This window comes from Notolabrus celidotus, chromosome 1, assembly GCF_009762535.1.
Source record: "Notolabrus celidotus isolate fNotCel1 chromosome 1, fNotCel1.pri, whole genome shotgun sequence".
NCBI classification, from domain to species: Eukaryota; Metazoa; Chordata; class Actinopteri; order Labriformes; family Labridae; genus Notolabrus; species Notolabrus celidotus.
Window position 1 is genome coordinate 3,892,875 of NC_048272.1, and position 15,643 is coordinate 3,908,517.

At 38.2% G+C, this 15,643-nt stretch overlaps 1 protein-coding gene across 1 annotated transcript; it reads right to left on the reverse strand.

Moving 5' to 3' along the window:
- Nucleotides 1–2,965: 2,965 nt before the first annotated feature.
- On the reverse strand, nucleotides 2,966–8,641 carry cdk2 (cyclin-dependent kinase 2). The gene is made up of 7 exons (XM_034683650.1): nucleotides 7,930–8,641; nucleotides 6,150–6,227; nucleotides 5,940–6,060; nucleotides 5,236–5,406; nucleotides 5,024–5,125; nucleotides 4,417–4,620; nucleotides 2,966–3,964 (listed from the first exon to the last, which is right to left on the reverse strand). Exons 1-7 carry the CDS (start codon nucleotides 8,043–8,045, stop codon nucleotides 3,860–3,862), a joined length of 897 nt encoding a protein of 298 aa, XP_034539541.1. The 5' UTR covers nucleotides 8,046–8,641; the 3' UTR covers nucleotides 2,966–3,859.
- Nucleotides 8,642–15,643: the final 7,002 nt, after the last annotated feature.

A 15,643-nucleotide genomic window follows, 5' to 3' on the forward strand; every position in this document is an offset into this window, starting at 1 on the left:
CATATATTTATAGCTTTCCAGTGTACATTAAAAACAAGTTTTAACATACATTTTAATGAAAAATAAGTGAGTTATCCTCATTGAACCATGATCTGTGAGAATTAAAAAACACCAATGGACCAAATTTTGATTTAAATGGTTAGTAATGGAGTTAAAATTAGATTTCAAAAAATGTTTATTTGGATTTTTTGGGCTTCTGACACTTTTGGATAATTGAATATGCCCCGGGTCAAATTGACCCAGGATCATTATTGCTGTTCCAGAGAAACAAACATAACAGGAGGGTTAAAATACAAACTTTCCTCTCTATGTCCCAAATGTTATTTTACAGATTCAAACATTTATCAGTCATTAAAATGTGTTCAGATTCAGAAATAGAAAGTGTTATCAAAATATCTTAGGTGTTGCCACAGATATTGCAACCACAACAACTTAGAGTTGTAATAAATATAACCAATTGAGCTAGATGTGCGCTAATAAACAGCTAGAGTGCGAGCTCAGTCATAGTTTTCTTTTAAAGCTCCAGTGAGTTTTTAACTGGTTGTGAAATAGACTGATTAACAGTGATGCCTCTCTATGGCCTATCATAGAAAACTAGATCATTAGCAAAAAGTTTAACAATTTCTGTTGCAAAGTCTGTAGCTGCTGCGAGGGGGTACATGTCAGATGAGGCAATTTACAGCACAGAGAGGAAAAACACTTTTTTTAGTTTTTCCAGAAGCTGGATGAGGTTTTGTTTGTCATAATTCACAATCTACACATAAACAGAGTTATGAAAGGTATCACTTTACCCAGAGGTGGCACCAAAATCAACACAGACAGAGACGTTCCTCACAGGAGCTTTAATGTTAAATGTGTGCTAGTCCAATAAGTTGAGCATATATATTAATATATCTTTGGCATTTTTTTAACAAAAACAGAGACTAACACATCTTTTAAATAGTACCACTCTTTGATTCATGCCTTGGGTGTGATGTAATACTTAGTAACTCCTATCTAAACATAACATATCCCTTATTGTCGAGTATCTTCCTAGTTCTGCATTTTTTTTTAAGTCATATTTTTGGGCATTTTTGCCTTTATTTGGTAGGACAGCTGGAGAGAGATAGGAAATGTGGGGAGTAGAGAGTAGGGGAAGGACATGCATGAAATGGTCAAGGCTGGAATCGAACCTACACCTCTGCAATGAGGGCTATAGCCTCTGTATATTGGGCGTGTACTTAGACCGCTAGGCCAACGGCGCCCCCCCATTTCTGCATTTTAACTCATGTATATTAAGAGAACAGCTACAGTATCTCACAATAGTGAGTACACCCCTCACATTTCTTCTAAAGATGACGCACAAGAAAGTCTGCAAACAATTTGCTAAAGATAAACAGATTAAGCACATGGATTACTGGAACCATGTCTTGTGGTCTGATGAGACCAAGATAAACTTGTTTGGTTCAGATGATGTCAAGCGTGTGTGGGCAACAACCAGGTGAGGAGTACAAAGACAAGTGTGTCTTGCCTATAGTCAAGCATGGTAGTGGGAGTGTCATGGTCTGGGTCTGCATGAGTGCTGCCGGCACTGGGGAGCTACAGTTCATTGAGGGAACCATGAATGCCAACATGTACTGTGACATACTGAAGCAGAGCATGATCCCCTCCCTTCAGAAACTGGGCCGCAGGGCACTACTCCAACATGATAACGACCCCAAACACACCTCCAAGACGGCCACTGCCTTGCTAAAGAGGCTGAGGGTAAAGGTGATGGAGTGGGCAAGCATGTCTCCAGACCTAAACCCTATTGAGTATCTGTGGGGCATCCTCAAACGGAAGGTGGAGGAGCGCAGGGTCTCTAACATCCATCAGCTCCGTGATGTCGTCATAGAGGAGTGGAAGAGGACTCCAGTGGCAGCCTGTGAAGCTCTGGTGAACTCCATGTCCAAGAGGGTTAAGGCAGTGCTGGAAAATAATGGTGGCCACACAAAATATTGACACTTTGGGCCCAATTTGGACATTTTCACATGGGGGTGTACTCACTTTGGTTGCTGGTTGTTTAGACATTAATGGCTATGTGTTGAGTTACTTTGAGGGGACAGTAAATTCACACTGTTAAACAAGCTGTACACTGACTACTTTACATTGTATCAAAGTGTCATTTCTTCAGTGTTGTCCCATGAAAAGATATAATTAAATAATTGCAGAAATGCGAGGGGTGTACTCACTTTTATGAGATACTGTATGTCCGATTCAATTTTGACCTTGTTGCCCACTTATGGCAGCAAAAAAATGGCACGAGGTAGAGCATGCAACTTCTTCTCTTATTGTAATTCTTTATGCTAACTTACTTCTACTCTGCAATTTATTTTGCTTTCACTTGTTTCTCGGAAGTGAACAACACTGACGTGACATCCATCCATGACGTGACCAATAAAACCTTTGATTGAAGTTTGTTGGTTAAGCAGTTGTACTTCATGAGTGTTTGGTGCAGCTTTTATTCAGTTCTGGGTACTTTAAGTGTTGCTTCATACTTAAATATAAGTGTTTTGATTTTGTTGAGTAGAGTGAACGTGATGTGTACGCAGCAGCTATTACACATAGAGAGAAGAGAAGTTGTAATACCATCATTTCATGACAAAACATCATAACCAAGTATTCTTATGTCTGTAATGAAATAAATGAAAAGAACCATCACTCCTCAGACCATTGGTTGGTCTAAATATGTGAACTTTAGAAAAGGGGCCTGAGTGGGAGTCTCGCCAAACAAGTACTGAAGTGAAACAGTAATTGGGTTCAGCAATGCAAGACAGCGGTTGACTGGTATTTCACAAACTATTTGGTATAATTGTTTCACTTGGATCCAGATCTGAAACATCCTTCACTGATACTCAAACGGAGACAGACTGTGCTGCACCCTTAAATGAACCAGACAGAAAGCCAACTGAAGACCATGTGGATCCTAATATGAACAAACCAGAAGCAGTAATTAAAACAGGTTTATTTTTTCAAACTGTAAAACAAACAATATCAATAAAAACAGTTCATTAGTTTGAATAAAATCTGAAGTAGGAAAGATGCAAAAGCACATTGAATTCTGTAAAATCTGAATCACAACAGGGAACATTTGCAAATAACTATGTACAAATCTGAGAACATCAATTTGCTGAGGAACCCTGACAGAAAATCTGAATTACTTATAAAAGTTTTGAGTAATAAACAAAGGTGCTGTTTTAAAACTCCTCAAGATCCTTTTAAGGTCCTTTAGATCTTGACTTTAAATCTAACTGAGGGAGAATGAACTGAAGAGAACACCACTTTAATCTGGTCTTCTTCTAACACTAACTTCTCACATTGAGTAACGGTTGTGTGACAGCTTGTAATGAGAGTACTCACTCACTATCTTCTTCTGCAGCTGCTGCACAATCTAACAAAGTGTGACATTAATCATTTGCACTATCCCACAAACTTCTTCAGTCATATTTAACTCTGACTACTTCATCATTTCAATGTGGACATCCTAAAGCCACCACCCTTTAAATTGGGGAATTTAATGGCCTAAAGCTAAACTAAAAGTCTCTGTCTGACCTGCACTCAGACACAAGACAATCCCAATTAAACTTTACAAACATCAGTAGAACATAAATATGAAAATAATGATATTGAAAATTACAGTTCAACGTTTATATCTATGATAACATCGCTGTTGAGAAAACATCACAACTGTGAGGACACATACGGTTTTGAATGCTGGTTTTGGGAATAAACAGATATCATTCACCGGACAGGACATCCTGTAGTGTCCAATTTTTCTGTCCTTTTCAGAGTAGACTCAGCACAAGGTGAGGAGGTCCTTATTGCCTTAACACAGTTGCCATTAGAGTCTCAGATGAGGAACCGGCATGGTGACGTCTCGGAAGAATCGATGCACAAGGGCATTTTTGGCTGATAACCTTTTGTTTGGATCGTATTTCAGCATTTCCTGCAAGGGCAAAAGGGGTCAAACAAATGTCTTAATACAATAATTATCAATGTAATTGACTTGACTATGTTTATTTTTCTTCATTCATCAATGAGTCTATATCAAGTCATTGAAAGCTGCTCATTATATCCCTTAGCCTAAACACGTGTTCACTTTGCTGATTGTTTTGGATCAGCTGTTTGAAGATGAATAATGAAAGTAACTTCCACCAAATAAAAAGAAGCTCCATCTTATTTAGAAGAGGCCAATCATTTTACACATTTTACACACATTGACATCACCTTATTGTAGTAGCTTCATTCATAGTTTTAATTCATGTGTATGATGGGCTGGAAACCCATTTACTTTTTATCTGATTTGCATAACTTGCTATTTCAAATCCTACTTTCAAACCCTGTCAATTAGACCAGAGGAGACACCTCTGTCTTTAAATGTTGTTTGTCCGTTCTCACCCCAAGCAGTTCTCTTCCATCCTCGTCAAGAAGAGGCACCACTTTGGATAAATCCTGCAGGGCCCACTTTGGGAAGGACGGTTTGTAGTCAGGCATGGATGTAACTCCTGGCCAGACATTCTCATCTGGCGTACCCAAGGTGCGGAAGATTCTGAATAACTGATCGATCTCTGAGTCGCCAGGGAACAAGGCTCGTCTGGTGATCTGAAAAAAAAAAGGGAGGACAGTTAGATCAGTCAGCTCGTTAGGTTCAGGTTACTTTATTTGTACCCGTAGGTAAACTTGTTTTGCAGCCAGTGAGACGTTAGGTCAATACAAAATTACAAGATAGATGTCAGACAGAACAAACTACTTAATGTGCAAAACATACAAAAATATCCTAAAACCAGTCTAACACTAAAAATGGTAAAATGAACAGACATGATAAAATGATAAAAGTGCTAAAGGTTCCATTTAAAATGCATAACAGAGAACAATCAACCAATAAAAACGATAGAATCACATGAATAAATAAGACAATCTGGGCTCAAGTGATGAGATGTTTGTGATTAAGCTTTTGTGTATAATGTCAAGGCTTCCAGAGAAACTTATTTCAACAGATAGTTACCATTTCAGCAAAGATGCACCCGAGACTCCAGATGTCGACAGCTGTGGAGTAATACTTACAGCCCAGGAGAATCTCCGGTGCTCTGTACCACAGAGTGACCACCTGGAGAATATCACAGAGATATGAGAACAAGTAGGCTATCCACAAAACACGGATTTACCTCATGAACAGGAATGGATGGATTGGATGAACAGGGTAGATGAATACGTTACCTCATGTGTGTACGGGCGAACAGGCACCCCAAAGGCTCTTGCCAAACCAAAATCTGCAAGCTTGATCTCCCCCTGGGCATTGATGAGGAGGTTTTGGGGCTTCAGGTCTCGATGAAGAACCCTGTGAGAGTGGCAGAAGGCCAGGCCTTGCAGGAGCTGGAAGAGATAACTCTAACAACACAAACAGGCACACAGGTGGGTCAGCTCAGAAATGATACGATACGATGTACTTTATTGTCCCCTTAGGGAAATTTGACTTTGACATCAGTGCTGCACATGTTACCTGCTCCTACAAAAACCACCACAATGACACAAGAACACATAAATAAATAACAAAAAGTACAATAAATAATACACATTCATACAACGCACAGCATACTCTTCAAGAGAGAGCACCATAACACTGTCCCAACCCTAACAGGCTATTTAATATTTGAAATTCTAATAGAAATCGGCACAAAGGAGTTTTTAAAACGATTCAATTTACATTTGGGGACTAGTCTGTACCTTCTTCCAGACGGTAAAAGTTCATACTCAGAGTAAAGGATGTGCAACGGGTCGATAAGTATTCACGCACCAGGCGTGAGAGTTTGGTTTTGAGCTGAACAGAGAGGTTACCGTACCATGCTGTCATCCCATACCTAATAATACTGAGTCAATTTGTTCTTAGATCAATACAGAACTGCTTTGTGAATGTCATTTACCTTAACCAAAGGCAGCGGGATACCAGTGACTGAGGAGGAGTCCATGAACTTTTTGAGATCCTGATGAAGGAACTCAAAAACAAGGTAGAGCTTGTTCTCTGTGTGGATGACATCTCGCAGTCTGAAACAATCAACAGGCACATCGGCAAATAACATGGGAATGTTCCTGCAGGCAGGATTTATCTGATAGTCATGAGGTTAGACACTTACTTGACAATGTTTGGGTGACTGAGTTCTTTAAGGAGGGAAATCTCTCGGATGGCAGTGCTCGGTACTCCCTCCGTTTCCCTGAAATATAACACAGAAAATATACTCGTGTCAGTGGACTTCATCAGTATTTCTACTTACTGTTATTTGCTTCAGCTTGGTAAATGATTCTAAAACATTTTCCAGTTTCACAACTTCATCATTATTGTGCACATTACAACAGAGCAAACAATCAAGCATTATGTATAAAAAAGATTGAGAGAGAAAATATTTCCCCAGTGATTCCCAGCAGATTTTGTATGACTCCACCAACAAGGTAAATTGTATCACGATTATCATTGTAATTGAATTATCGCCAAGCCCTATGTGCGTTTAACTTGCAGGGGTTTATATGAGTGTTGCAAAAATGAGGTCATAGAAATTAAAAGCAACAACAAGCTGGTAAAGAAGGCCCGCTCTGTGGTTGGCCTAGAACTGGACAGTCTGGAGTCAGTGGCTGAGAGGAGGTTGATGGACAAGCTGCGAGCCATCCTGGACAACCCCTCTCACCCTCTCCATGATGAGCTGTGGCTGATGGGGAGATTGTTCAGTCAGCGCATCATTCCACCACGGTGCAAGACTGAACGCTTCAGGCGCTCCTTTGTGGCCACCGCCATCAGACTGTTAAACAGTAACGGAGGCCACAGACTACACCACGCTGACCACTCACCCCCCTCCCACCCATGAACAGATCCATACCATCCCTGCTCTGTCTGTCACACTCCATCATCTCATCCTGAACTGACATTCTTGACTGCTGCTGGCATTGTAATGCATAATATATTAAATTATACTATTACCTTGCTATATTATATTATGTTATATTACATTATTATTGTTTACTACAACTCACGGTCATATTACATACCCATATTTATTTTCATTTATTGCAGTCCATAGGGACTTGGCTTGGGAACCGAAGGGTCGCCGGTTTGAGTCCCGGAATGGACGAAGTTTGGCAAGTGGACTGGTGGCTGGAGAGGTGCTGGTTCACTTGCCTGGGCACTGCCAATGTGCCCTTGAGCAAGGCACCGAACCCCCAACTGCTTGGGGTGCGCAGGTTGATGGCAGTATCCTCACTCTGACATTTCTCCCTAAGCATGTTCACTGCATGTGTGTGCATGATTGTATATACAAAAAAAACTGTATGTGTAGCATTTCCAAAAATAGCATGAGTGGAAAAAAAAAATTGAATTTCCTCCCTGGGGATCAATAAAGTACCTTTCTTCTTCTTCTTCTTAATTTGTCATTACCAACCATAATCACACCATGTCACCCTGTCACTACTGAAACATTTTTAATACTGCCTGCAATTACTGCTATTTAATCTAAATTCCATAGTAACATTGTATATATCTAAATTGTATTCTAGCTTTATTTATCTATTTTTATTTTAACTTATCTTATTTTATTTTACTTATTGAAACTTCTTCTTGATTTTACTTATGTCAGGGTTGCTGTAACAACTGAATTTCCCCACCAGGGATCAAAAAAGTAATATCTTATCTTTATCTTAACTATTTATTAATATTATTTTCATTATGTGTCTTTTCAGAGGTGATGACAGGAGGTTATTTTAGCTGTGTGCAAACATCGTTTCACTGTCACACCCTGATGGGGTCAAATGTCTGAACTAGAATAGTTTCAGTACTTCTACTTCACATTAAAACCCTCAGTGAGCCTCAGTAAATAACGTTAGCTCCACCACTTCTGGTGTCCTTGTAATAACACAGTGTTGACTTACGTGTCCAGTCTGATTTTCTTCAGGGCAACAGTTTCTCCGGTGGCTTTGTTCTTAGCTTTATAAACCACTCCGTACGTCCCCTCGCCTATCTTCTCCACCTTCTGAAAAGCATCCATGTTCAGAATAAAAGAAGAGGACGGGTCTCTGCTGTTTGGCTAGTTATGGAGCCCTCTTTGTGTGAGAGCTAAAGGCTGCTCGGTGGCTACAGGCACAAACAAGGACCGACATATAATAAACGGCTTGTCCGGTCTACTTCAGGCGGTCCGGACTCAGCACAGTCGGTCGGTAGGGGTCCAGTCGATGAATAAAGGTCTCAAGTCAGAACCACACAGCTAAACACTGTGGGACTGGGTCATTTGCGCGGCTTGAAACGATAATGTCTGAGGATATGTGGATTAGCGTGGCGGCTACTCTGTGAAAACACTCAACCAACTGAGCGGCGTTTCCCGCGTTAGTCCGGGAGCGCTCGTTTCGTGTTCAGGACACACCGGCGGATGTAACCGGATGCTAAGTTCGAGTCTTTTAAGTCGGCTCTCGGACGTGTCCTCTCAGGAAGAAGCCGTGGGGGAGATTGGTGCCCGGTAGAAACGAAAAGTAGGTTTATAGTTATGGAATGAGTGTTTTACTTATTTTAACGCCAGCGGTTCAAAGTGTGCAGACGAGGACGTGCTGTTTCGGGAGAGGAAGGAACTCACAACGAACACCACCAACGGGCCATATGGTGAGATGACGCTGATGACGTGATTACGTCGTCAACGTCGTAGCCGGAAGCAGTATTAAAAAGAAAACTTCTTTGTCACTTTGATGTTTTGATCTATTTAATTGCTATAAGGAAAAAGTGCAAACTTATTTATTAATAATAATAATAATAATAATAATAATAATAATAATAATAATAATAATAATAATAATAATAAGATAAGATAAGATATACTTTATTTGTCCCCCATTGGGGGAAATTTCTGTTACAACAGCTTACAACACAGGACAGGGGAATACAACAATGTACTAACATAGTAAAAGAATATAATAACAATAATAATAGCAATGACAAGGGTAAAATAAAATAAAATAAAATATAATAAAACAAAATAAAATAAAATAAAAAGAAAAGAAAATATGGCATCTACTACAGATATATACACACTATGTACACTTCTATCTGATAAATAGATAAGGTAAGTTATTGCACGATAAAAATTGCACCAGGTTATTTAAACAAACATACAAAGTATGATAATAATAATAAGATAATAATATGCATATATTATATATATATATATATATATATATATATATATATATATATATATCATTTTATTTATAGTAGAGCGCTTTCAATCAAAGTGCTTAACAAAGCTTAAAAACAAATAACAAACAGAGACACAACACACCAGAAGAAATATCAGCAGTAAACAACAGTTAACAGGCATAGACTGTAAATAAAAATGGCCAGCGTTGCTCCGCCTCTTCCCGATGTACGGTTCTGAAGCCAAACAATCCCGCTCCTGGGTGCAGCCATTGTGCACATGTGCAGCCAGAGCCTGTGAAGCCACTGTAACGAGCTCTGCCCTACAGCGTAGCGTCACAAGACGCTGTGTGTCCTTGGAAGTTTCTCTCTACGGCGGCTGTGAATCAAAGCAAACCCGGAAGTAAAACCCCTTTTTTTAAACTTTAATAACTAACAAAAAAGAAACTGTTCAGGAAAAAGAGGCCTTGAACACAAAGCAGTCAAATACTAACTACATATCACCACAGCATACGGATGTGAGAAAAATTCGTACGACGTGTATTTATTTTTTAAAGTTTGACTTCTCCCCCATTCCAATGAATGGGGGAGATGGATTTTTTGACCTATACTGCAGCCAGCCACCAGGGGGCAGACACTCTGCTGAAAGCTTCACCACCAGCCGAGCGAGCTGCTCCCCTAGTTAACAGGAGGGTCTTCAGCTTTGCTTTAAATACATCAACGGAACATGCTAACCTAATGTCGTATGTCGACATTAGGTTAGCATGTTCCTTTGTTCCATAAATGATGTACATGGAAAAAAAAAGGCCCACTCACCAGATAGTCTTTTTTTTCGGATCTTAGGGACACTTAAAAGGCCAGTCCCCTGAGAGCGAAGTGCCCGAGCAGGCATATATGGGTCCCCCAGGTCAGTGAGATAGTAATAATAATAATAATAATAATAGTAATAATAATAATAATAATAAAATAATAATAAAATAATAATAATAATAATAATAGTAATAATAATAATAATAATAATAATACTTTATTGATATAGCACTTTTCAATAGTAACAAAGTGCTTTACAGTGGACAATAAAAACAAGAAGAAGTGCTGAGCAAAATGAATGAAAAAAATAAAATGAAATAAAAGCTTAAAAACCACAAACTTATAAAAACAGACCGTTAAAATTTGAGCTGACTCTGCAAGTCTGATCTCCTCTGGCAGGCTGATCCAGAGTGTAGGAGCCCTGACTGAAAAAGCCAGATAAGAGGGTGCAGAGCCAATTTTAAAAGTCAAAAGTAACACTTTAAAATCTGCTCTGGCATGAACAGGCAACCAGTTTAACGATACAATCCTTAAAAAAAAGTAAAAACTGGGGTAAGGTGGTAGCTAATGTTCCATAAACATTTAATGTCTGTCAATAATGATCTTTTTAAGGAAATATTGAATTCATATTGAACGAAATGAGCCGATAAAACAAGCACTGTTACATGTTCACAAATAATACAACACATACAGACAAGTGGAGAAAATAGTAACAGAGCACAGGGCTTGTCCAATAGTCATTGAAGGGCGTTTTAATTCACATTGTAGTGAATGGGACAGTATGAAGGGGTTGCACAGTGGCTCCATCTTGTGGCAGTAAGTAGAAATACTTCTTCCACAGTACCTGTGGTTACAGATCTGTTCCTGACATTTGCTTTTCTGGAAGCTGAAAAAAAAAAACATTCTGTTAACTCATTCCTCGATAGACCAGATTCCAAAAAGTTTTACAACAGGCATTTTGACTCTTCACGGGTTAAAAAAAAACACAAGAAACCTAGAAACATTTGCATTCACAGTTGATTTATATCACCTTTTAAAGAAACCAGTTTACATAGTTGAATTGTATGCCATGTTTCTCTTTAATAATGTCAAACTATTATATTGACCAGCTATGGGAACCTGCTTGGCCCAAAAACCCACAATGAAACACTTGGTTGTAAAAAAGCTGACATGCCTGAAAGAACATGGACAAAAATGTAGTATTTGTCTCTACTTTGAATCTACTCAGCTTACATGAGCAGTATGTGTCTGCCACTGGAACATGATTTGAATGAAAAATGATCTGAGTCAAAGGTTAGTGTTTTGCTGGTGGACACGTTTCTAGAGTTTTTCTCTTTTTCCTTTGCAGATTGTTCATTGCTTAGGATGACTAAATGCCTGCTTGTCTAAACTGTTGCTCAGATCTACATACAGATTTAAAATAATCTGTATAAAAACATTTCTTAATCAGGAAAACTGTAGCCTCTTAGAGGATTAAAAAAGAGAGATTAAAATCCTGATGAAAGTCAGTACGACTTAAAGTTTTTATAATGTTTGAGTGTAAGCCGTTTGGTCATTTTTTGGGCATTTCTGTTTGGTTAAAATCTCAAGCATTTTTAATGCTGTGGTTTGTATGAATGAGGGAATCTTAATTAAAATTGCAGTGAAGAAAACACTGGTTTAAACTTTGAAGAACTGCTTAATGAATCCATTCCCTGATTAGCCTGTTTGGTCTGGTCTTTACTGATGTCTCAATATCTTACTAGTTGTATTTACTGGGCTGTGTGACTGTATGAGGGGTAGGCTTTGTGGGTCTTAGTGTTTACATATTTGAGGTTTCCAAGCTTAAATGTTGCTGTGAAATTATAATCTTTCCTCTTCCAGTTCATCTACGGCAGGGCCAGACACTGGGAATGTGAAATTCCCTGTTAGGATAATATTGTATATTCTAATAATGATTGATTTGAAACCACATAATTTTCATTTTGGTTTGTTGTTATGAAAAATTAACTGCACTCTAAAACAGCCAATCTGAGAAACACGTGACATGAATCCAGGAATATTCCTGGTAGGTTTCCATGTTAGAATGAATGTACAGAATATTCAAAATTATGTAGAATTCAATCTTACTGAGCTTTTCTGAAATCCTCATATTCATAAAACCCAAATCAGTCATCAGAACAAACCACATCCTTGAACATTCTGGAGATTATTCAACTTTTAAAATGTCATCAACACTTTGACAGTTTTCAGCTTTGTATTCAATAAAGTTACATAGAACTCAATAAGCCTACTCATATTCAACCTCCTCCCTCTTTTTCCTACAGTGATGTCGTTACACCATCCAAACTTGAGAACTCTATAATTATTTGGAATTTTTCAGATAAGTTCAACTTTTACATACATTTTATAGCTTAAGTTTAACTGTCATTCAGGTTCCAGTACTTTAAAGGTTATTTACACTCCTGTTTACTTCATGGAGCGTTCAGGGCTAGAGTAGTCAGGGTCATGTCTTGAGTTAAAAGAAGCTTTAAAAAAGCTTTAATTAATCTTTAATTCTGAATCATACACTTGAGACATATTCCCTCTTTTATATTTCTTTATATTCTATCTTAATTCTCCTACACTGCTGGTTACCTACGTGCCCAGTCATTATAAAAACGGGCATTTTAGCTTCCAATTCGTACTTTCTTTGCACCCTTCATCAGTTAACAATATTTCCATCTCTACATATACCCCCTTGGATATTTTATCATACAAAAGTAAAACAGCAGAACTGCCAGTATGACCACTTTTATCCATCTTTCATCTATTTCCCACAATTTTAACTCTCCCAGCTCCTTCAAACCTCACCTTCAAAAAATAAACTAAGCAATTCAGTCTAGGGTTTTTAACAACCCTATTTTCCACATCTTTCAAACTTAAACTCAGTTGTTGTTTGGCATTACCTTTTTTATTCTCTGTGCTGTATTTACACCCCAGTTTATTCAGAAACTATTCTCTAGTTTAAAACTATCACCCATCTGAAAAACAACTAAGTTTTCTTTAACTTCATGGATTAATGTAATCGTAAAGATACACTATAGTGGAGCTTAAAGAGAAAAGAAGCTCATGGTTGACTATTTGTGGTATGTTAGGTCAGGTGCTCTCTGGGAAGGATTTGTTTCCTCCTGAACTCTGCTTGAGCACATGAGGGGTCACATGTAGTGCAGCCTAAACAGTCTCCCAGGCATGAGACAATACGAGTGGAAAAAAAACAGCCAAACACTGTTTAACCGAGCACATAATGCCTCTGTGAATAACGTTCTCTTTAACCACACGCTTCATTTCAAGAATGATAAATGATTGATAAAAAGATTACTCAAATTACAACCTTTTAAGAAAGACGCAACTTTTTATTTTCTTCATATTTTTTAATCTAATCAAATTCTAGTGAAAATGTAATTGTTTCATTTTTTTATGGATATTAAAGATAGTCATGAAATAAATCTTTCCCTGTAATTCATCAACTTATTGTCTTTTATGTTGTTTTTTCTCTTTTCATACTTTGGGTTACCTTGTTGGCAGCATCCAGTGAGAAGGAAAAGAACAGAAAGAAATGTTTATTTAATTCTAATGAGATGCTTTGGTTTAAAGCTCCTGTGAGGACTTTTTAGTTGGTTATGAAACAAACTGAAATTAATAATGATGTCTTTTTTAGAATAGAATAAGTCTTTATTGTCCACCAAGATTGAAATTTACCTCAGGCTCTCCTGATACATAATGTTGGCACAAGAACATTCACGCAATCACTCAATCACAATCAAACATGGCATAAAAAAATACACATTAAAAGAAGCTCATGTTATATCAGGGATTCAATATCATCAGTCATTTTGTGAGGTTGAGAATGTGTATTGTGATAGGGATGACTGACTTAAAAAAGCAAACAAAACTACAGTTTAAAGATTGACTGTTTCTATGCCATTATTTTGTTATCTGAAACCACTGGCGGGGGGTAGTTTTCTGACAAAACAGCTTTCATTCTCTACATGGTAAAGAGTCTCACTAAGTGATCCATTTGACTGTTAAAGGGAAGCAGGGTAAGATTTAAAAAAATTAATTGGAATAATGATACTTACACATGCACAGGATATTTATCTTTGTCAATGGGAGGTGCTGAAATTAACATTAACTAAAAGTTCCTTACAGGAGCTTTAAGTTGACATCACTATATATCTATTTTGTGGTTAATGTTTCTTTCAGGGTCATTTTTATTCAGTTTTTAAATAACTCAGATATCAGTTTGTGAATTAGAATCAGAAACTTTTCCACCAGTAATGCTAAAACCTCTTTATTTTAGCATCCGATAAATTCTTATCAGAATGCATGTCATCAGCATCCCTCTTTGAAAGTGCATAGTATTTAAGGGAATGGAGTACTTACTGTCTTTTACACGATTAACTCAAATACTTTTCCTTTTTCATTGTAGCATTGTAGGAACTGAACTGAGGCAATCAGCATAACATAAATAATTCATGTGATGTGTCACTGATATCTTGTTACAGGATTTATTGATGCCTTTTGTCTGACTTGAGGATGCTGAATGTGAGACGCTCCTTTAGACAAGGTGTGATTTGGGATTCTTTTTGCAAGGAGATCAGAAAGCACAAGGGGGAAAAAGCCAATTGTGGCTAGTGTTAAAAACAATTTATATTGAACAGTGTGTGACTTTCCTGGAAATTAGATTGCAGGATATCTTTTTTTGTAGTAAATCCCATTCAATCAGCCATTTCCTGTATATAAAGCCCTCTCCTGATCAGAGTGAAACTTTATGATCATAAAGGAGGGTATATGCCTCATAAAAGGAGCACGGGTGTGTCTGCAGACTCTTGAAGCTGCAGAAGCCTGAGGTGGACAGCAGGAAACGGAGGAAGGGCCGAGGAAATGAAGGGATGCTATTGATCTGCCGGCCACACACTCATCTTGTGACGGCCATGCACTCATAGCTCTAAGGTCATACGTCAAAGGCAGGCATAACTGGAGCTTTGCTCAAAGTTCTCACCGCTCTCTCTCTCCGGCCTTGAGCGGGCATCAAGTACAACATTTTCATTTACACCGTGCAGAAAGCATCCATTGATTTTTTTGAAGATGCACTTAGAAAATATTGTCCTGCTTGAGGGATGTCTATTCCCTCAGACATGCTCATTTGAATTATTAACGTGCTTTTCACTACCAGAGTTTTTGGGCCTCAGAAGTTAGAGAATACATTTATAAGTGCTTCATTGGAGATGCTGTATTCATTATTATTACGTAGCATCAGAGTCAGATAAAGGCCTAAAAGCTGTTCACTATAAAACACACTTGAAGTAAAAAGACTGTGAACTCTGAAATTTAAGAATTAAACCTAATGAAAATACAATATTGAGCCAAAAGCTCAGACTAGAAACAGCAAATTCCTCAAAACGCACCATTAGTTAACATGCCTGTCCTACCTAACAGTTTAACAGAGGGGGTGGAACCAGTCTGCAGGCCCCCAGTGATGTCAGAGGCTACAGGGAACTTTATGGTAATTCAGGTTGGAGCCCCTCTTATAGTGAGAAAGGAGACTTTCGTTAAGTCTCTCTGGGAGTTGTGTTAGGGGTTTTTTGGACAGGGTGAGGATCAGGGCTAAGACAGAGGACAAACACATACAGG